A 23,861-nucleotide genomic window follows, 5' to 3' on the forward strand; every position below is an offset into this window, starting at 1 on the left:
GTAAGGTTTTTGCCTCAGTTTATTTTTGGCCTTAATATTACAAACACTTGTTTTTTGTGTGCTTTTCTGTACTTACCTGTTTTATTTGGGTTTCTGTTTAAAGCAGTAAGTGATTGTGTGGGCTTTTTAACCTTTGTAAAAATATAACCTAAGACTCTTAAAGTTTTTATTATCAAGCATTTCAAACACATACCAGAGTAAAGAGAATAGTATAATGAACCACCATATTCTTATAACCCAGCCTCAAGGATTATCAACTCATGGCCAACCTTGTTTCATCTGCACCCCCCTTCCCCCCCCCCCCCGCACCCGCGCACCCCCCTCACCTACCCCCGTGTACACATACTCTCTTCCCCTTCCTGGAGCCAGTGGATTCTTTTGAAGCTAATCCTAGATACATCAATTCAGATGTAAATATTTACATTTATATTTCTTAAGACATAAAGACATTTTAAAACATAACTACCATACCATCATCATTCATAAAAACATCAATAATTCTGTAATACCATCAAATATCCAGTAAGACCCTTCATTTTAATTAGATTTAAACTTTACATTTCTCACATTATTACTTTTGGAATGATTTCTCTCATTTTAAGTTTTTTATTATGGTTTGTTTCTTTTTCTTCTGCCATATGGATTGTTTTGTTTGAGGAATTTATGAAATATTGAAGAGAGAATTGTGGAGCTAGAAAGACCTGGGTTTGAATCCTACTTCTGCCATTCACTAATATAACTTTGCTGAGCCTTTGTTTCCTCATCTGTAAAATAGGGTTAATTACACCACCTCATATTTTTAGGGTTGAATGTGATGCTTGTGTAAAGTACTATTCACAGTCTTTGCCAATAATTATGTTCTACTGATTTGGACTGCAATAAATAAATAAAGCTCTTGGTTATTATGTGGTTTTTCAAAACATTGCAAAACTTATATCTACTAGCTAATTACTAAAACTAGTGGTGTTTAAATATCCTTTTAGGAAAGACAGAATTTAGAATCCCTTTTGTTTCTCCCTTCATCCACTACCTCCTTTATGTGGTGTTCACATTAATATAGCCTGAGGTTATAAATCTTACCTTTAACTTTCTAAAGTTACCTATTGTTTATGTACTTCTAGCAATTATTTATTCTTCATTTTTGACCCTTTTTTAGTGGGGTTAATTGTTCTGTTCAGTTATTTCTAGATACTAAGTTGGTGTCAGTATACTTCACCAGTTCTTGCCTACCTCGATATTCTTGAATTCTGATTTTGGTTCTCTTTCAATGGTCTAGGATACACCTTTGAACAATTTATGAAAAAAGATACTACCAGGATGGTGAAATTTTATAAGACTTTGCAGATCTAAGAATAATTTCCTGTGACCTTTGTACATGAAAAACTAGGACAAGGTATAAAATCCTTAGATCATAACTTTTCCCTTTCAACTCTCTGTAAGTCATTATTTCATTGTCTTCTGGCATTTTATTGTTGCAGAGGAAAAATCTGAGGTCGATCTGATTTTAGTTCCTTTGAAAATAACCTCTTTTTTTCTGCTTGTATGCTTGTAGGATTATATCTTTATCCTTGAAATTTAAAAACATTTGCCAGGACATGTCTTGGTGTTGATGATCTCTGTTGAACCTTCTCAGTCTCCAGTCTCAGGTATTTTCTTCCGGAACTGGAACGTTTTCTTATTGATTAAACTGCTCTGTTTTTTTTTCTTTAGGCACATCTGTTACTCATAGATTATTTCTACGTCTGTCCTCCATAGTTTTTAAATCTTTTCTTTCATTTTTTTTTTTCATTTATTCAAGTTTGTCTTCCGTGGCATGGATTCCGTTTTTGCAGTGTCAATTCTAATACTTGCTATTCACAGTGCAGATTTAATTTTGGCTACCGTGTTTTCTTTTCTTTATTCTTATCTCAACATATTCTTGTTTCATAAACAGAATTTCCCCTTAGGGGTACACTCCAAAAAACATGAGGTGGATTCAGGCCTAAAACTTAATCTATTTTCTGAGGCCACAATCGCAGGACCAGAAAAAAAAAAAAAAAAAGCTTCTGAAGGGTCCTCTAAAACTTAAAACTGAAGATAACCAGAGGTCATTCCTACTCTAGTCTAGAAAATAGAACAGTCTTGAGTACTAGCAGGCCTTTTTAGTTGCTAGCAGAATAGCAAAGCAGGCATATGGGCACCTTAACTAGAATAAAGGGATTTTTCTGATTACATTGATTGTTTTTTATCTTTATAAAAATAATATATAATAAATGCATATAATTTTGAAAATACAGTACAAAGAAGACAATCCTATGACCCAGGTAACTACTGATAAGATTTTATATGTTTTGCCAGCTACATACACACATGTTGGGGGGGATGCAAAATTGGAGTCATACTATGTAGCTTTGTATCCCTTTTAATTTAATATATTGCAAGCATATTTTTGCATCATTTTTCTTTGAGGCCCTGATTTTAACCATTGCACAGTATTCCTACATATGAATAGATGTATTATGATTTATTTAATCAGTCCCCTGTTGGTCATTTAGATTGTTTTCTATTTTTCAGTATAATGAGTATGATGAATATCACTGTACTTAAGTCTTTATGCACATCTCTGATATTTCCTTAGGATAAATGAGGAGCTGATTCTTAATCCTGTCACATTGGTAAGGATTATATACATTCCTTATTAAGAATATAAAATGCTTGTTTCTTATTGTTTCAATGTGATTGCATAGAAGATTCTTTGGATTCTGAACAATTTGATGGTATCTTAACCGAAGTTTGAGATTTCTAATACCTCATCTTCAGCACCTTCATGGAACTCCTATTGCATATGCTTTAGGCAGGAAAAGCACTGCTGATATCAGGGAGTTTGGAAGGCAAATATACTTATGGAAGCTTGAGGGTGGTAAAGAAACAAAACAAAAGTGTGGTCCTTGCTTGTTCCTAAACCTGGGTCTCCAAATTAATACACTTGGGCTCTGGGCCCTTTCTTTCCCTCCTCCCTTCCTCTTATTTCAGGCTGTTCTCTGTGAGGCATCCTTTTTTCCCAATGTTCATGTGTACATTTCATTTCCAGGTAGGAAGATGTCAGTAATGTTATGTCCTGCTAAGTGCAAGGTAGCATTTGGTCAATCACAGATAATTTTTTCAGTCCTAGTTTACTTGTACATGATGATCTCCTACTGGCCTCAAAGCATTTTTTAAATGTATTTTGTATTTTTTTCAAAAATACCAAACAGCAGCCTGGAAATATGCATTGTTGTAATATGCCATTACAACAAAACAATCTGTTTAGTAGGGTTGCTTAAAATGAACATTTATAATTAGTGAAATGTTCTTATTTTTTAAATTTCAGAAGTTTCCTTAAAATACTTGGGACCACTCTAGAAGTCCTGAAGCCTTGGTTCAGAATTACTGATTTGAATTGTTCATCCTCTTTAAACCAGGAAGATGATCTTGAGTGGTGATTTTATACCACAACATTAGAAGTTATTTTGAAAGCAGTTCCTGCTGAAATGCAAGCTAGCACTCTCCTTTATCTGATTTGTTCTGATGAGACCCACATTGTACAGTAGCTAATTTTTGACTTTTACACATTTCAGACTAACAGAGTAAAGCATGATTAGCATTTTCTAACCTTTTCCAGTATTTCATGTAATATTTGCATATGTACAATCTGCCAAGCTCTGCAGTTTTTTGGCTGGAAGGCATTATGGTGGGATGAGAGAGGATAAATACATTTGCCTCACTTTTAAACTATTCTTTTTTGTCTGTACTCATTCTTTAGTCACATTGTGTAAAAATATACCACACATATTAATGGTCTCTTCCACCCTGCTTGACAGGAAATTGGCTGTAGTAAGTGGTAATACAGGTATCTCAACACTCTGCTATACTTCTTCATTGCTTTACATTTGGAAGTTAACTGTAGAAATGTAAATATTACACCGTCAATTGAGGCCAAAGGGGGACAGGAAGTAGCATTTACTTAGCATCTACTGTCCCTTGGTGGATCCTTTTAATTATAACATTGTAATTCTACCTGTGATGTAGGTATATGTGCCTTACAAATGAAGAAACCGAGGCTCAAAATGTAAATAACTTACCCAGGGTAAGGTAGGTAGCTACAGCAGTAAATGACGGAGCTGAGGTGTAAAGCTGGTACTAGTTAGATTCAGACCATGTTTTCTCTGTTTCTTAAAATTAGAGAAATAAGTTTTCTTGTCGAATAGATAGTATTCCTTGAACTTTTGGAACTATAGAAATTGAAATATTGAGTCAGACTGATGGTCCGTGTAATCTAATCTCTAATGAAGCCAAGGGTTATTTTTCAAAAGGGAAACTTCTTAGCTGCAGAAGTAACTTTGTGCTCATTTCGAACAGGTAACATTTGAATCCTTGTTTTGATGAAACAATACAAAAGGCTTGCTGAAGTAAAGGTGGTTTTTGGTAGATTTTTGTAAAGCTTCATTGGTATGTAGGATAACATTGGCTTTCAGATTTTGCTGCTTTAAAAATTAAGTTGTTCAAAATTTTAAGTTTTTGCTAAACTCAGAAAAAAAGTAGGTATTTTTGCAAAAAGTAGACCATAAAATACCTTTAGATCATGTTTCACTTAATTTTTTCTTAGGTTGCTTTGTTACTGTATTACTGTTTAGCATTTGGTGAGGAGTTCAGAAAAGCAAATCTATTGTAAAATTTATAGATCACATGAAGTGGAAAATAGTGAAGAGGCTGATTGGCAGATTTGGAATCCAATCTATAGAGGCTGTAGCAATGGATCAGAACTGGGAAAAGATGAAACAAAATTTAAAATAAGGCTTTATTCATGCGACTAAGAGTAACAAGGAGTACAGAATAGAGGATACAGGGTTTTGTTGCAGTGTAAATAAAGAAGACAATGATTTAATCAATAGAAAACTTAGTATGATTCAGCAATGTGTTGTGGACATTCCAAAAATAATGCACCTGTGAACTGCATTAATATAAGTTATTACTCAGGACAAAAGAGGTGATATGTCATTTACATTGGTCATATCAAGGTTGGAATGTTAATTGCGTGCACTTCTGTTAAACCACCCTTTAAGATGAATTAGATGTATGCTCAGAAAGGAAGATGGTCTCATCTGTCTGAAAGGAATGTTTGAAGTTACCTGAGCTATCTAGCAAAGAACAAACTTGGGGTGTTTTACAGTCAAAGCTATAGATTTACTTCCTATGACTTTGCAGATATAGTACAGGCAAGTTAGTCATCATATATTAGTGATCCTCTTACAGGGGGTTTGTGGATGAGGCAAGTTCATACTATGTAATGAAGGATTTTATTTAGCAGCCAGTGCTTTTTCTGAGATGGTGTAGTAAGCTGCCTGGCCACGTAGCACATTCTTGTCCTGAAAGTGTTCAAACATAGGTGAGAATGGGAGAGAAAGAACCGAAGCATATGATGTATATTTAGAATAGAAGACTTTTCAAGATCCCTTACCAATCCTAAACTTTTTTTTGTATTCTAAGATCAAAAGGACTTTATGGAGTGTTATTTTATCCTCGTGAATCTACCTCACCTTAATGATAGTAATTTGCATTAGTACAGCTCTTCACAGTTTATAAAGTGCTTCCTTATGAGTTAACTCTCAGTTTTGAGCCTAACAGTAACCCTTTGGGTAGACAGGGACGAGTATCCTCATCTTGAACAGATAAAGTGATAGGGTAGGAGAATGTCTGAATTGCCAAAAATGTAAAGCTTGTAAGTGGCAGACCTAGGACTCTACCCCTAGTCCACCAACTCCAAGTTTAATGCTGTTTCTACTGTACCAGTTTGCCTTGAAAATAAGTTGTAAGTTGTGATTCTTGCTTTGCATACACTGAAAATTGCAAGAAGCAGATGATTCTCAAATTGTATTTCCATGGAAAAGTGTAGTATAGTTCAAGTTAGACCAAGGGTTCAAAAAGCCAATTGGGGAGCCATTGAGCAGATCTGTGTTATAGAAAGAGAACTCTGTAAAATTAATGAGAAAATCTAGTTTGGGCTACTAGATGAATGACGGTACCATTCACTGAGAGCAAATACAGGAGAAGTCGTAGATTGATTGGCCACAGAGCGGGTGATTGAATTGAATTTTGGAAGTGATTAAAGTAGCTAACATTGATTGTTGACTAAGCCAGGCATTGTGCTTAGGGTTTTGTATCATTTTATCTCATTTAGTCTTACCTCTCTGAAGATAAGACTTTAATCTCCACTTTCATATGAAGAAACTAAAGCTTACACAGTTTAAATAACTTATCCAAGTCTTCATAATTAGTATAAGAGCAGAAATTTCATCTAGGCGTCTGACTTCAAAGCCAATGATCTTAAGAGCTAATTTAAGGTTTGTCTGGGATGTCTGAATAAAAATGATCAGTATTCAGTTGAAAAACTGGTTGGGGCTTTTAGGAGAAAAATGTATCCTGGAGTTATTTGAGTCCTTACCATAGAAGTGGGCTATACTGTAGCCTCTGAAAGTGTCGTAGGAAAACAGATTTTTATGCTGCCTCCCCCCTTTCTGTATTTTGGCACTATTTCTGTGCTTTGTATAATAATATTGTATAGGCATTCCCTAACCTAGGAACATGCTCTGAGAGTGTTTGAAAATGAAAGGTACCCTTTTTATGGGTTAATAGACCTGTGAAATCCTCTAGGATGGATCTCTAGGATGGGGGCCATGTTTTATTAACCTTTCATCCCCAGCTTGGTGCCTAGAACATGCTATGAAATGAAATAAATGAATGAATGGATGGATAAGTAGAGATGGGGAGAGTAGAGAGAGGAGTTCAAATTCAGAGCAGCTGCCTCATGTGGGATATGGGGTAATGGATGGGATACCTTTTATCTCCCAGTTGATAATGCTCCAGAGATGGTTAGCTTAGATCTTGTATAATTGTTGAATTAACAAGTGGTCAGGGGCATTTACTACTTTTTCCAGTGAGGGAACTAGAGAAGACACTATTTGTTCCTGACTTCTGGTTTTGTTTTGTTTTGTTTTAAATTACACAAATACTACATACTCATTGTAGACATTGTAGACACATTAGAAAATTCAAATAAGCAAAAACAAAACAAAATTTAAATTGTTTAAAATTCTACCACCCAGAGATAACCACTGTTAACATTTTGGTGTATATCCTTCCAGAGTTTTTTTCCATAGAAATATATACATTGAAACATGTATATATTTATTTAAAATGGGATCATTACAATCCATACTGTTTTGTAAACTGCTTTTTCACTTATTACATGTGACTGTCTTTCCATGTCAGTGAATTTACATCTTTATCATCATTTTTAATGACTGCATAGTATTCCATAATATGATTGTACCAAATATATTTAACTAGGTCTCTATTGTTAGAATTTAGGTTTCCAATTTGGAGTTCTTTTTGGAAAAAATTATGGTGAGCGTTCTTGTACGTACATCTTTGCACACTTGTCCGTTGTTTTAAAAAAAAGTCAAAATGATGGGATGTTTCAAAGTCTTATGTTTTTTTTTTTGTATTTTTGTTTTAACGTACTTAGATTACCTTCCTGAAAGATTGAGCTGATTTACACTTTCTCTAGCAGTATATCCTGAGTGCTCTTTTCCCCATACCCACATTAGCGCTGGGTATTATTTTTTTCTGTAAATCATTACCAATTTGAAAGGCAAAGGTGCCTTTCAGTTAAATTGTATATCTTTGATTAGTACTAAGGCTGAACTCTTTTTTCCCTTATTGCTCATTTCCGTTGAGGGTCATCATTTTTTCTTACAGGTTTGTAAAACAAAGCTCTTTATGTATTGAGGATACCAACCCTTTGTCATATGTTGCTTTTATTTTTGTGTGATCAATTTGTTCTTTTAACTTTGGTGTCTGGCAGAAGAAGTTTTAAAATTTTATGAATTTAAATGTCAATTTTTTCCTTTATGATTTCCACTCTCCTTACCCTCCTAAGTATTATTCATGTATATTTTCTTCCAATGTATAATTTTATTTTTTGACATTTAAATGTTTAATCCATCTGGATTCTATTTTGATGTAGAGCTCTAGCATAATTTTCCCCTGAAATAATTAATCAGTTACCCTGATTAATTATCAATGGAGTTGGAATTTAGAATGTGTTTTCCCATTAAGTATTGTAAATGATGTTTGGTGAGGTTTAAATAAGACCATTTGTAATGCATTGAACTGTTAAAATAAGCTCAAGGGCTCACCTGGAAAGGTAATCATCATTTATTATATCTTTTCCATGGAAAAATGTTTTTTTTTTTTTTGGAAAAATGTTTTTATAGTTTAAAATAATCAATTTACATACTAACTTTTGAAGCACAAACTGTTGCAAGTTGGCAACTGCATACTTATATGGTGGTTACGTACTTCATTAGAACCCTTTAAGGGTGAAAATATTCCTGTATGATTTTTTTTTTGTCTGCCTTCAATTTAACTTTAACTGATGTCAAATCTGTTTGGGTAACTTTGTACTTGCTGTGCTTTTCACAGAATGGACAGCAAATTATGGATGAACCTATGGGAGAGGAGGAGATTAATCCACAAACTGTAAGTAAAATGTTATATTATGAGGGATATAGATAAATCAGATACCATAAAATTTAAGTATTGTTGTTTTTAAACTGAGCAAAGTGATGATTTTATGGTATTAGAAACTTGTTGATGTTTTTACGTCAGTTTTACAAAAATTCATTCTTGAATATGCCAGTGACATTTTTAAAAACGGATAAGAATGAATTTAAGACAAAGACAAAACAAATTGCTTTGATATTTTTGAAAGTTTTTCATTCGTACCTTAAAGTATTTTTTTAAAAATAATCAAACTAACTATAGATTTATTAGAGACAAAAACATAAAGGTCATACTTTAAAGAAATATTCAATGTAGAAAATGAATGTTCACCATTTCCTCATATTGGGTTTTTTTGTTTGTTTGTTTTTTTGTCTGTTTTTTTTTTCACTCCTGAATCTCCAGCACCTAGAGCAGTGTCTGGCACATAATAGATACTCACTAAATATTACATAAATAATAAATTGTCTCCCCCTGCAAGATAACTATTGTTAGCAGTTCAGTTATTATTTTCTTTCTGTTCTGTACATAAGACAATTGTTGATATTTACAAAGTACATATATTCTGCAACTTGTTCTTTTCACTTAATGTCTTGAACATCTTTTATGGCAGTACATGTAGATCTAGCTACCTCTTTTAAATGGTTGCTTATTCTGTTTTATGCATGTCTTATCTTTAATGCAATTTTCCCCTATTTATTTTTGTGAACTTGTGTTTCAGCAGGATATAATCTTAGAAAAGGATGTGCTGAAACACAGGGTATGAACATTTAAATCTCAGCAGACACTGCTAAATTGCCCACCAAAACAAAATTGTAAAATTTCACTGTGTTAGAGTGCCTCTTTGACCATACCCTATTCAGCACTGGATAGTATCAGAAATTATTTTTAATTTGAGCCACTCTAAATGAATAATTTCTCATTTCAGTTTGTATCTCATGTGATTATTAGTGAAGTTTAATATCCGTGCATTATTGGTTTTTGTATTTTTGTGTTTGTCCAATTTTCTTTTGGATTATTTGTTGTCTCCTTATGATCTGTGTGATCTCTGTATATATTCTGGATATTAACTCCATGTCTATAACATATCTTGCAACTATTTTCTCCCTATCTTTTTTAACATCAATTATGTTGTTTTTCATTGTATACATACAGAAGTTTTCATTTTTAACTGGTCAAATCTGGCTTCTGGGACTCATGTTTTGGTTAGAAAATCCTTCCCTGCACCATGGTTATAAAAATATTCTCTTACATTTTCATCTACCATTTTTACGGTTTTGGTTTTTTTGCATTTAGATCTGTGATCTACTTGGAATTTTAGTACCTGTTGTCAACTAGAAATCTAAGTTTTCTTTCCAAATAAATAGCCTGTTGTCCTAATCTCTACTTATTGAATAAGTAAGACCCATTCATTTCCACCCATTTGAGGTCCTTCTTTTATCACATATAAAATTGCCATATACCCATTATATTAGTTTCCTAGGGCTGCCATAACAAAGTACCACCAACTGGGTGGCTTAAAACAACAGAATCTTATTCTCACAGCCCAGAAGACTAGAAGTCTGAAATAAAGGTGTTGACAGAGCCATGCTCTCCCTGAAGGCTCTGGGGGAGGATCTTTCCTTGCCGCTTGCAGCTTCTGGTGAGGCAGTCCTTGGTGTTCCTTGGCTTGTAGACACATTAATCGCTACATCTATTGTCATGTCGCATTCTCCCGGCATGTCTCTGTGTCTAAATGTTCCTATTCTTATTAGGATACCAGTCGTTGGAGTAGGGCCCACCTTACTCCAGTATGACCTCATCTTAGCATTATTACATCTGCAATGACCCTATTTTCAAATAAGATCACAGTCACAAGTATCGGAGATTGGAACTTGAATATACTTTTTAAACAGGTTTTTAAAATTCATTTTTCAATTATAATTGACATACAATATTACATAGTTTCAGGTGTGCGTAGTGATTAGGCATTTACATACCTTAAAAAGTGATCACCCCAATAAGTCAAGGACCCATCTGGCACCATGTAAAGTACAGTACAGGGAATATTGAACATCCCTTTTTGGAGGGCACAATTCAACCCACAACACCCCTGAATGTTTTGCCTTTATATACGTTTTCAGTTACTGTACTTTTGTTATGGTTTTATATGTGCCCAGGCAAGCCCTCTCACCTTTTTACTTTTCAAAATTGTAGTCTTCTCCGTCTTCCACATGAACGTTACAATCAATCAATTTACCAAGTGTTCCTGAAAAATTTATGTGGATTTTTATCAGCATTGCATTAAATTTACAGATTAACTTGAAGAAATTTATTTGAATAATATTGAGTCTTCACATCCAAGAACATTAATTTATTCTGATATTCTTTTATATCCTTTATCAAAATTGTATGGTTTCTTAATCATATAGTTTTGTGTATTTCTCATTAAGATAATTCATGGATATTTCGTAGTTTTTGTTATATTGTAAGTGGGATTTCGTTTCTGCTATGTCTCCTGCTATGTATTCCTCGTGGTTATTGCTAGTACATTAGAAAAAAATTACATGTTTCCATATGTTTTTTAATGTTTTGGGAAAGTTAACTTTTCAGAAACCAAATAAATTGTCATGAACATTATGTAAGTTATGGAGGAGTGAGATTATTGTACTCTTCTTAAAACCCTTCAATAGTTTCATGCTTCCTTTAAATAAAGTTCAAACTCTGCAATGTGACCTACCAGGCCCTGCATAATAAGGCCTTTGCATACTTCCCCATATCATCTCCAGCCATATACCTCTACCTTCTACTGAAAGTCCAGTCACTCAAATGTATCATGTTCTCTTTTGCTCCTGAGAACTTCATAGGTGATATTCCCTCCCCCAGAATTCTTTTCCCTTACCACCCACTCCGCTGTAATTAATTCCTGATCATCCTTCAGGTGCAAGTTTTGATATCACTTCAACTTTTCCCTATACAACTTCCTGATACAACTATCTTCCCGATGCAACTGTCTCTTCCCAATACAAGCATCTCTTCCATTTCCACCTTGAGTTAACTGTTTTTGCCTTTGTACTGCCATAGCAGCCTATGTATACCCTAAATGGCAACACCACACTTATTTACTTGTTTATATTCCCTACTAAACTGTGAGCTGCATGAGGCAGTGACCACGTCTGACTTATTTCTTGTTTTATACCAGCACCCCAATAAGTGCTGTTAGTTAAATGAATGCCTGAATTAAGTTTTGGCTAGCACAGAGACCTGGGCATGGGGCTTAGTGTCCAAGGCTACTACCTTCATATTGGTATAGATTTCTGTACCTTCCAAACATTTGAGGCATTTTACTTCATTAGTCTGTAGTACATATTTATTAGCATTTAAGCAAATGCAAAAACAATAAGTGTTAATACTGATTTTTCTGCCACCAGCTACCTTTTTTTCATTATGTAACAAAATTCCTTTGGAAGAAAAACCTTCAGATTTTTTATTCTCTCAGTCTAAAATCAAAGCATTTTCCATTGTGATATTATATGGCTCATGTTCCCTCAGGAGTTCCCACAGCATTAGTAACATTTACATCTGGAAGAAAACTGCATTCTAGAGCTAGGTTGGATAGGTGCAGGACAAAGATATTACCAGTAGTGTGGGTAAACCTGTTGAGCAGATCATTCCAGATTATAGGAATTAGGTTGAAGTATAAGGCAAAAGCCTAGTAATGTTTAGTATTTTTAATGGTATTAAATCCTAAAGATTGTCAAAATATATGTTAGCCTTAGGGAACTTCTAAATTGCATTTGCCTTTAATGTACAATGAAAAGTTTTCATTGTGTCAGTCACTGATAATTTAAATAGTGAAAATTAAGATGTTCCATTAGTTATCTGTTTGATGCATAACAAATTACCCCAAATTTAGTAGCTTAAATAACATACACTTGTTATCTCACAGTTTCTGTGGGCCAGGAATCAGTTTACAGCTTAACTGGGTTCTGTGGATCAGGGTCTGTCACAGACTGCAATCACGGAGCTGGCCAGAGCTGCTCTTGTTCGATCGTTGACTGCAGAAGGATCTGCTGCCAGGCTCACATGTTTGTTGGCCCAGATTCTAGGCCCACAGAAACTATGAGATGATAATTTTATGTATGGAACTTGTCAACTGGTAGACTTTCTTGTAGGTTGATTGGCCCCTTTTCCATGGGCTGGAGTGCAGAGTGTAATGATTAGCCAGTTTGGACTGACATGATCCTAGGATGGATGGAGAATAACAAGAGAGAAGAAACCTGGTTCTCTTAATGGCCTAATGAACTAGCGACACTGCCTCACCCTAACCTACCCTCTTACCTATGTACTGCTCCACGAGAGAAAAATAGGCACTTACCTTGTTTGAGCCATTGCATTTTGAGGTCTTTCTGTTATGGCAACTTACTCTGTACTCTGACTAAATCTGATCGTTCATTAACCAAGTAGTTAATGAATGTCTATTAGGTGCCAAGAACTCTGTTAAGGTTGTTAGAGACACCTAACAAAAACATATAAGGGAAGCTTGTAGTTTTAAAATGGCAAAACTGTTTTTGACCTCTTCTCCTCTGGGAAATTATCACCCAAAACAATAAGGACAATAAGAAACAAAAATGTGGTCTTTGAAATTAGAAGACTTCTGTAATTTGAACCACAATATATAAATATGAAAAGTTGATAAAAGAGTCATAACAAGAGGAAGTTATGGGACCTAAATGCTTTTGGGGGAGTATATCAGCGGGAAGCAAGCCTTATTCACAGCCCCTAAAGTCCCAGAAGAGCCAAGAATGAGGTCACCAGGTACTGTGGAAAGGGGAGATGTGGCACAGGGCTGAAAACAGATTGGTTGAATGTCTGTATAAAGGGCCTCCACTCTCTCTCCTACCCTGGAAGAGACAGAAGGTATTTCTTAGAGGACAATGAACCAGAGACGCTCCACACTTGGGGAACCCAGGTGTAGTAGAAAGTGGGGTGAGGCACTGGGCTGGAAATAGGGAGTTCAAGGGAAAGCCTACTGCTAAATGGTAGAGCTGCCCTTGTGATGTCTCTTGAACATGTCTTCTGATTTCTGTTTGCAGTAGAGCCATTTTATTATGGCTGGATTTTTCCCTTCTTCACACCTCATCTCTTCCTCTCTTTATCCTTTGCCCTGCAATCGTCCTCCTTCCCATATCCTCGATCCACTTCCATCTTCTGGAATTTTAATGCTGTTTTTCCTTTCTTTTGGTTTCTAAAGGCTTGATCCTTTCTTGTCTTTATATACCTGAAGTAAAAACTTTTATTTCCTCATGTATCTCATAAAATATAAGAAAATTATCTAATTAAATTGGTTTATACTGTAACATAACAGATAGTCATCAAGTTTCCCCATCTCCCTGCCCCTGGAATATTTGCATACTAATCCATGTTTTTGTATAATTAGTTGAATTTCTTACCAGTTAACTTGCTCCAGCCAGTGTTTTTTTCTCCCTTCCCTGCTGGAGAGACTTATTTTTATCCTTTATTTTGGTGGGCATGGGGAGAAAGACTATCTTAATAGCAGGAGGTAGAGTGCTGTAAAGCACCTCAAGCCAAGATATCTTCCTGGACTCCAGAATTTTCCATCTTTTGTCAGCTGGCCAGAGACCTCCATGCTCTGCGTGATCCATGCTGAAGAAATAGGGAGTCTTGACTGTTCAGGTATCCATAGTCATCCAGGAATCGTTAAAGCAGTTTCTGGCTTAGTGGAGAAATAATTTTCTTAATGGTTCTTGTAGTATCAGGCAAAGATTCTTCTGAGGCTGGAGAATTAAAGGAGATAAATAAGTACCGAGCACAAAGTAAGAGCCCCGCAAGTGTTAATTTTCCTGTCCTCTTCCTTCCAGAGGCTGATCCTGCTCTCTCAGACTATTCACCAGGGACGAAGTAGGCCCCTTAGGAACTAGAGTGGTATCCCGTAATTTTGTGGCAGACAATAGGCCTGGCCCCTCAAAGTTGTGAAATGATTTAACTTTCTCTTAACTTGGTCCTTTGACCCATCTGGTGCCCTTATCATTTATTTCTAATGGCCACGCATACATTAATTGCTCATAACATCAACTTTGTAAATATTCTGTTGCCATAGCCCTAAGCACTATATTTATCAACTCAGTCTTTGTAGCTCTTATAGCATAGTCACATGCATGATGGTCAAGAATTGGAGAAAGCTTGTTAAAAGTAGTAGTGATAAAAATGATTTAAAAAGATAAAGTGAAGTTAGGTCGTAGATGACCTTAAATGCCGAGTTAAGGAATGACACCCTGTGAAGGACACGGGCAGGAGAGCACCAGCAGTGCCCTGTTCTTCTTTTCAAATCTCCTGAAGTCATGATGGGCCTTTAGCAGTGGTTTCTTCTACCTTCCATGCATGCCATTATTCCAGCTCCTGTTTATATAGTAACTCCAAGGCTGCAGTGGTGTGTTTGATGGCCTTCACAGTGTCCAGGGCCTTATGCCAATTCCCAGTTGTCCATTGGTTTCCTCCATTTCCTTGAAGATTCCCTCAAGCTGCCTTAAAACTTGCATCTGAAGATCCAAAATGATACTCATAGCCATGAGTCCAGCACACATTTGCACCCACCTCTTATAGTCATAATGGCTCAAACACTAAACTACAGAAAGAGAAGCGCCAGCCGACTTGACAATAGACAGTGAGGAACCCACTCAACACAGGAAAGTACAATAGAGTGCTCATGGGCAAGGAACATTTGTGGAGTGGTACATTAATGGCATTTATTGACTAATTGTATAGAGTATTATCTGTTGTTCTAACTCTCATTGGCTGAGAGTATATTTTAGCACTCAGGGCATGGGAAATATATACTCCAGTAGGTTTAAGTATATACCACTAAGGAAACTATTTCTGAGATAAATAGCTTTCTAATTAGCACTGCATAGTAGCATTAAATGGAGTATGTGTATAATAGGCACATTTTCCACGCGCGTAAGGTTTCCTTTTGCTGCATTTTGGGCTCTCTTTCAAGGCTGTTTTTTCACTTCCAGTGTCCCTTTCCTCCACGTGTCCCTTTCCTCCACACATCAGAGCTTTTAAAAAAATTAAAACCCCTTTTTTGTATCATGGCTTGTCTAACTCGTATGGTGCATCTAATCCAAAGTTGCTTCTCCTCTGCTCTAATCTATTCATCATAATACACTTGTTTTTTCAATTTGAGTGATCTAATTCATAATTGGAAAGAGATCAAACTGATTTGATTAAGTTTTGATCAAGTAGGAATATTTTATTGAGTCAACCTGAAATACTGGCATATTGAAAGTTGTGACCCCTTTACCTAAATTAGTCTTTTAATGTAAACCATTTTAGTCAAATATGACTAAGTAAAAAGAACTCCACGCTAAGCAGGAAAAAAATGTGTGGCCAGGCAGATGAGCAGTGGCACCCAGGTGTGTTGCTGCTTACCGCAAGATTCCACCTGGGCCACCAATGCTGCTGCCTTCTCGCCCTGTCGCCATACTCGTGGGAGATACTACCAGTGGAACATACTTTCTACCAATGGAACATGCTTTCCATTGGGACAGGGCATTTGAAGCAACCCTTCTCAGTGCTCTAGGAAGCCACTACCATTTCATTCAAGTTGATGATCATGAAACTTATTTCCCATCTCTGACATAAAACCTTAAAACTTTAGCACTTTATAACATTAGCTACTGATAGATGTGTGCTAGAGATTAATTCTCCTATACTTAAATGGAAATCCTTTAGTGTCAGAAAAATTGAATGAGCCATACTACCCCCCAAAAAAAAAATGTATCCAAAGGAATTGGATAAGAACATGTTAATTTTAAGTTTTTATCATAGGGGTTGATTTTTCCCCAGGATAGTTCAGCCATCATGGAGTCAAGAAGATGGTTGATAATTGGATTTGACCAAGGTTGGGGTTTTGCCAGACAAAGGAATGGTGTAGAACAGTGTTCAAGAACTCTGCTATGGACTCTCTGCTGAGCTGTCTTCCTTCAGGGTCTTATCAAAAGGTTTAGCACCTCCTGGTTTCTGACCTAAGTTAGCTACTGGCCATACATATACATGCTGCTTTCCCAGGTAGAATTGCTCAGTTATACTCCCAGCAACGTCACAGCCATTCCCACTTCCAAACTGTGTTAACTAGGGTGGCAGGTTCCTTAACTTCTCTATAAGCCTCAGTTTCTTCATCTGTAGTGTAGATAATACTACTTATCTCATTGTAGTGAGATTTAACTGAAATAATTTCACGTAAAGCACAGTGCTTAGAACATAGTATCTTAAATGATACTGTCAGAATTATACTTGAAAGAAAATATATTAACAAATGAGAATTCAAATAAAAGAACTAAGGACTCAGTGAAAGAAGCTAGAAAAAGAACTACAAAATAAACCTATAAAAAGCAAGAGGAAGGAATTAAATATAAATTCCAAAATCAGTGAATTAGAAAACAGGAAAAAAAACCACAAATGCACAGCGTTAGAAAAAGCAAAACAGGACATAACCACAGATAGGAAAGAGATTAAAACATCCTAACAACTAAAATATTTACAGATGAAATGATATAATGTCTGGGATTTGCTTCAAAATAATTAAGTATGAGAGTGGGGGGAAGTGAGTATATGAAGCAAGATTGGCCATGAGTTGATAATTGTTAAAGCTGAGTGCTGTTTGTTACACTAGTCTGTCTACTTTTAGATATGCTTGAAATTTTCCTTAAGTTTAATTTTAAAAATATAATAGCATACTAAGTGTAACTCTATACTAATATGAAAATCTTGCTGAAATACGTGGTTTCTTAGGAAAATCTAAATGATAATATAATCATTTAGGAAGGGATAGAAAAACTGAGTATACCAATAGCAAGGGAGAAACTTAAGTTATTAAAGAACGAGTACCACCACACTCTTCCCACCCCCACTCCCGCAACGACAGTGCCAAGGGCCCAGTGATTTGGTAGGATAAATCTTTGAAACTTTCAAGAAATAGAGCTTTCCTGTGGTCTTTAAACTGTCACAAAGCATAGAGAAAAATTTCATTGTCTTCTAGTTTGTTTTATAAAGTTAGCATAGCCCTGAAAATGAAAGATAACACAGAAAAAGGAACTGTTAATTTAATTTATGAATATAGATGCAAAAATCTTTTAAATTTTTGCAAATAAAATACAGACTTATATTGGAAGAACGGATTTTCCCCAGAAATACCAACATATTAGGACATTTATTGATCTAAGTTATCAAATCAGTAGGTCAAAGGAGAAGCACTAGGTGATCCTATCAATAGATAATAAAAAGGCATTTTATAAAAATTGAATAGTCATTCTTCTTTTAGTAAAGAGGAAATAGTATGACTTCAACATGATAAAACATGTCTAAAACCAAATATTGATGTCATATTTGAATAATTTTGTGAGTATATTTCCAAGTCAGGATCAAGGTAGCATTTATTAGAGCTTGCTTTATGCTCCATAGACTATGAGAAATTTAAGTTTTGTTCTGTGATGGGAAGCCATTGAGGAACTTGAGGTAGGAGCACGACCCAGTCTAATTTCTGTTTTAAGATTATTGTGGTTGCCGTGAAGAGAAAAGATTGCACGGGGAAAGTTGGGAAGCAGGAAAACCAGTTAGACAGCACCAGATGATGAAGGTTTGTACTGAGAACAGAGGAACTAGAAATAGATAGATTTGAGATGTATTTCAAATATAAAATAAGTAGAATTTGTTGATGGATTAAATATGTAGGGGAAGAAATTAGATTAGAAAGGAAAGAGCCAAAAAGGACTTAAGTTTTGGGGATCATTAATGCTGCTATTGCCTAAAATTGGGAGGATTAGCTTCCCATTACACTTCAGATAAAATCCAGATCCAAACTTCTTGATAATCCATAAGGCCCTACTTAATATGGCTCCAACCTACCTTCCCATCTCCTCTTACTTCATTGTTCACCACATTCTAGCCACCGAGGACTTGCCTTTGTGTTTTGAATTCATTAAATTCATTCCCTTCTCAGGTCTTTTGCATCTGCTCTTCTTTCTGTTTGAGGGCTCTAGACCATGAGTCAGCAAACTGTCTGTAAAGGGCTAGGTAGTAAATATTTTACTGGCTTTGTGAGCCATATGGTCTCTAGCAACTATTCAAGACAGCAGTAGCCATTGTCAGGCAAAAACAGCAGGAGCTCCTATGTGAACGGAGATGGGCATGATCAAATTTGGCCTTTGCCAGGCTGAGCCTGGCTGTACCTTGCCCCTGCCCTCTTCGTGTGGTGCCCTCATTATTTAGGTTCTTCCTGGAGGACAACTTAGCAAACAAATTAGGATCAAAAAACTTTAAAATGCTGCAAAATCTACTTCTAGAAATGCAATTTCATGTCTAGAAATAATTTCTAAATGATGGTCACTGTGCACAAAGGATGGGGACATTCCAGTGGTATAGAAGATCAAATACCCAACAATAGGAGGTTTGTATAGTAGAATCCTCTGCAGTCATTAATAATGAATTGAAGGTTATTTAATAATAGAGAACAGGGGTCAGCAAACTAAACCCAAAACCTACCGCCGGTTTTTGTAAGTGAAGTTTTATTGGAACACAACCTCATCCATTCCTTTTCCCACTGCAGTGGCAGAGTTGACAGAGACCATATAGCCTGCAAAGCCAAAAACATTTACTTGTCTGGCCCTTTACAGAAAAAAGTGATAATATGTATAATGTGATCCAAGTGTGTGTGTGTATGTGTATGTGTACACACACACACAAAAAAAGACTAGAAAGGAATGGACCAAAATAGTGATTTTTTTTCTCTCTTGTTTTTCCTTTTTGTTTATTAAGTTTTCTATAAGAGACATGCATAATTTTTATAATAAAAGGTACTTTTTAAATAAGGTAAATGATACCAATAAGATGCACAAATGGAAAACCTAGCTGAAAATTTAATTTCATAAGACAAACTTAAAGAAAGTTAAGAATTAGAGGCAGGAAAAGCATAAACCATAGTATCTAGTTTCATGCACACAACCCCACAAGTAATGTCCTTTTCATTTTTTGGAATATGATACTTATTCAGGTAGACATTAATTGAGTTCCTACTATGTGTTATTTGCTATGGGGATACAAAGATAAGGGTGGTCCCTGTTCTGAAGGTTAATCTAGTAGTGGCCATGGCATGTGCTTAAACAGTAATAAATACCATAAGCAATGTACCAAAGGACCTTAAGAGCTTTCATTCTGGTCGGGCGATAGTTGACACCCAAATAAAGCAGTTGCTCAGTGGTGAGTTATAACAAGATTATAAAGGATCTAGGCTTTTAACTTTGTTTATGGTGCCTTTTGATGTAGGGAAGTTTTTTAATTTTACAATCAAATCTATATCTATGGCTTCTGCATTTTGCAAACAGGTAGCCAAATGTCCTAACATTTCCCTCAGATGTTGTGTAACTTTTACTATTTTCTGTCACTCTGTTTATCTTTTATATAGTAGTACCACGCTGTTTTAATTAAGGTATCACTTCGACTCAGGGAGACTTATTTCAGATTTTTGGTGTCTGAAATATTACTTCATATTCTTAGTGCTAATATTAAACAGCACAACACAAAGCAAAATGTGACTTGTTCACCTGAGCATCAGTAGTCATTAAAGTCAATTTAGACCCATCCTTTAACTTAAAAAGTGGTTCTTTGGTTGCTCCTGTTCTTAAGTGTTACTTGAATTAAGTTGATGACTGGTCCATACAGAGACACGTCTTAATCAGTTGTACAGTAACCATGAACCATGTTTGCTTCTTCTTGACAGTCTTAAGAGGTACCTCATGTTCAGACTGCCGCTTTCTTAGGTGGTTGTCCTACCTAGCCTTAGTGCCGTTTTGCAGCATTGTAAGGAGCCTTAAGTGATTCCTTTTGGGAGATGGGAGGGTTCGTGTTCTGATGGGAAACTTCGTAAGTGCTTTCCTTGCTGAAAATTTAGGTATGCAATCTATTCAAGAGAAGTACACAATTTCCCAGGCAGAATTCAAAGTTTTATTTTGGATATTTATTTGGGTCCCAGTTAATTCTAATGTACTTGGTTACATAGGATAATTTTTTAAATTGAGCAAATTTTTTTTATTCTTCTTCCATTAGGTCATTTATAGAACATTATAAAAATTTGATATGGCAGGGACATTTATAGAACATTGCCATATAAATCTGATATGGCAGGAACAGCCCGAGCCTTTCATATGGTACCTGGAGCACCTAATGTGCACTGTAATGTTTGCTCACTAAAGGAGTGGTGAACTGAGATCCCATTATAAATAGCTCTGTTGTCAAATATGTGCCTGCCTTGACCATAGTTCCTTCATCCAGAAAGCGAGCTGATCGTTTCTGGTATTTTTAGAGGCTCTTTAGGTTTTTAAAATTTAGTGATTTTATTAAATTTGTATTGGCAATGTAGATTAATGCTTGAGGTTTTTGTTGGTTCCACGTAGATTAAATGCAAGTTGAGTACCGCCTTTTCGCACAGCTCTCGATGCTTCTGTCCTTTGGTTTTGTTTAAATGCCACTATCTCAGTGATCATGTTCTGAATACTGGCATACTTTAAAAAATATTTTCCAAAGCAAAAATACCTTAGAAGAACTTCTAAAAGCTATTAGAGGATGAAAAGCAGTAAGGGATTGTCTAGTAGCTTGACCCCCTCCTTCTTTTCCAGGTTGGCTTCTTCAGTAACTGTTATTTTTGCTCATTAATATCCCAGGGATTGGATTTCTTTTAAAATTTAGATTTTTATCAACTAGGAATGTGAGTTTTAGCTATGGGTTTGAAGTCTTTAACCTGGTTGATAATCGATGTTTATAACGAGTGTGAATTTAAATGTAATTTACTTTCACTAATAACAGGAAGAATTCGTCCTTACGTCGCGGTCAAAAAGTTAAGTTTCTTTTTTTTTTAATTTTCATGTGTACAGAACAACATAGTGATTAGACATTCACACACCTCACAAAGTGATAACTCCAAGTCTACGACCCCTCTGACACCGTACATAGCTATTACAATACCATTGACTATATTCCCTACCTATGCTGTACTTTACATCCTGTGACTATATATTTTTCTAGTGATAGTTGACATTCAGTATCAAAAAGTTTCTTTTGCATGTGATCGTTTTCTTCCCATAGTTGTGAAACTCTTCCTCATTGACCGGGAACAACTATGACATGTCTGTATATAACCTTAAAATAGTCTTGAGACTATCCTTTGGAGTGTGTGTATAAACATTACAAAGGGTAAAATTTCTCGTGTACATCAGTTTTATTAATAATGCTGACTAGTTTCAGTTGCTTTTAAAAAGAAGTTGCATAGTTGATAAATACTAGCATTTCTCAGGATTCTGAAATAAAATACTGGTTGTAAAAATTCACTGGATTACTAGGAACCAGGAGTAAAGGACTTTTCAACAGGAATTTGCTATCAGCAAATCTGTTTTGGTTTCCTGTTCTGGCCTCCCTACCTATCAGCTACATTAGTGCCCTCGCCATTTGTTTCTCCTTTCTTTTACCACAGGAAAATTGTCAGGCCTCTTTTTCTAGCATTTCAGGACCCGCCTGACAGGAAATTTTCTAATTGCCGGAACAGCTGGTAGGAGAAAACTTTGCAGAGGCTTGGCCTTCCCTTTCTAACTTAAGTTTTACGGTCAGAAATTCTTTTATCACCATCATGGTTTCGTAGCCATGTTTAAATTTTTGTCTTTTCGTGTTCGCTCTATACAGGTAAGCTTTTTTCAACTTCTTTAGAAACTAAAACGTTTTAGTTGAGCTAAGTGTGATTATACTAATTAAACAATTATTTCATATGTTCAAGAAGCTTTACAAAATTCAAAACCAGTTTTTATAGAACATTTAAAGGATATTTCTATTTGCTAAAAGTAAGCCATTTATGAGTATTATACATTTCAAGTCTGTTTTGTAAATTTATTTTTACATTGGCTATCTAACACGAGAGTGATTTTTATCTTGCTAGTGTTTGTAATTTTGTACAGAAAACAGATGACTGTAACTCTCAATATTAAACCAGGCATGAACAAAATTGTGAACTTACTGATAGTTAGGCGATTACTGTAACCTAAGCAATATTTTGATGGGTAGGAGAATGTATTATTTTAAACAGTCAAGAACTTAAAATCAGGTATTTGTTGAAATTGGTTCCTTTAAAAGTTTGAAATTTTTAATCAATGATTTAAGAAACTTTCAGCAAGTAATTTTATCTAACTTAGAATAGGCACAGTTTTCCCATCATGACTTTGCTAAAATGTGCTTAGTGAATGATAATTTGCACTCTATTTAATCTATCTCAAATCCTGCCGAAATCAACTTGATATTTTGCTGTGAGAACTGTGCTGCCCTGCTGCTCTTTAAAGAGAATTAAATCTGTTGATTGGGATTCCCGATTGGGAGAAAACTTTGCTCTTTATGGCAGTGATGGAGAATGTTAGTCTGGAGAATCAGCAATGCTGTTTTCTCAAACATAGATACAAGAAACAGACTTGGTATACTCTCTTTAAGAATTTGGTTAAATGGGGCTGGCCGGGTGGCGCAGGTGGTTGGAGCTCCCTGCTCCTAACTCCGAAGGCTGCCGGTTCGATTCCCACATGGGCCAGTGGGCTCTCAACCAAAAACAAAAAAAAAAAAAAAAAAAAAAAGAATTTGGTTTAAATGAAAAATGCTGAGCATATTTATCATCCATTAGCAAATCAAGTAAATTGGATTTGGTTGAATTATAATCTATAATAAATTAAAATGTAGTTTCTCACCATGGCTTGATTAACCAGCCTAATTATGTGTCACAGCCAAATAATTTGTATGTGTCTTGATCATCTAAAAAAGTAACATACCATTTTAAAATGAAAAAACTGTATATTGTAGAACTATAGGTATCTATATAGAGTGATAACTTTAATTTTGAATTACTTTTAAGAGGTAAATAAAGTATACATTTTTCATTTGTAAGGTCTTTTTATGTTAGGCCCCCAAATGGGTACATATCCATGGTTAGAAAATATTTATTGGCTTTTACCAAGGAACATTTAAATGTTTTACTTCAAGCTTCAACAATATTTTCTGACATTCAAAACAATTTAGAAAATACAAATGCCTTAAGAACACACTTCCTGACTCAAGGGAGGGGAGGAAAAAGGAAATTATGTATACAAGGCAAGGCATAATGCCAAATGTTGAATCATTCTTTAAAGTCAATTAATATCACCCACTTTGTTTTCTTAATGTTAGCATGTTACAACATTAGGTTTTCTAGAACTCAAATAGAC

At 35.4% G+C, this 23,861-nt stretch overlaps 1 protein-coding gene across 7 annotated transcripts in view; it reads left to right on the forward strand.

Annotated features, from left to right (window-relative positions):
• RPS6KA3 (ribosomal protein S6 kinase A3) overlaps window positions 1–23,861 on the forward strand; it is a 114,318-nt gene that overhangs the window by 21,966 nt on the left and 68,491 nt on the right. For 2 of the 7 annotated variants that reach the window (XM_081042901.1, XM_081042896.1), the window contains exons 2-5: window positions 1,277–1,393; window positions 1,553–1,646; window positions 2,618–2,654; window positions 8,503–8,559. In XM_081042901.1, the coding sequence (XP_080899027.1) occupies window positions 8,518–8,559 (42 nt within the window). In that variant the 5' untranslated portion in view covers window positions 1,277–1,393; window positions 1,553–1,646; window positions 2,618–2,654; window positions 8,503–8,517. Of the gene's footprint in view, window positions 1–1,276; window positions 1,394–1,552; window positions 1,647–2,553; window positions 2,655–7,755; window positions 7,777–8,502; window positions 8,560–23,861 lie in introns of those variants that run through there. The other 5 variants (XM_081042898.1, XM_081042895.1, XM_081042899.1 and 2 more) reach the window with 4 other exon arrangements.

The sequence above is a fragment of the Rhinolophus hipposideros genome (genome assembly GCF_964194185.1).
Source record: "Rhinolophus hipposideros genome assembly, chromosome: X".
In the NCBI taxonomy this organism is placed as follows: Eukaryota; Metazoa; Chordata; class Mammalia; order Chiroptera; family Rhinolophidae; genus Rhinolophus; species Rhinolophus hipposideros.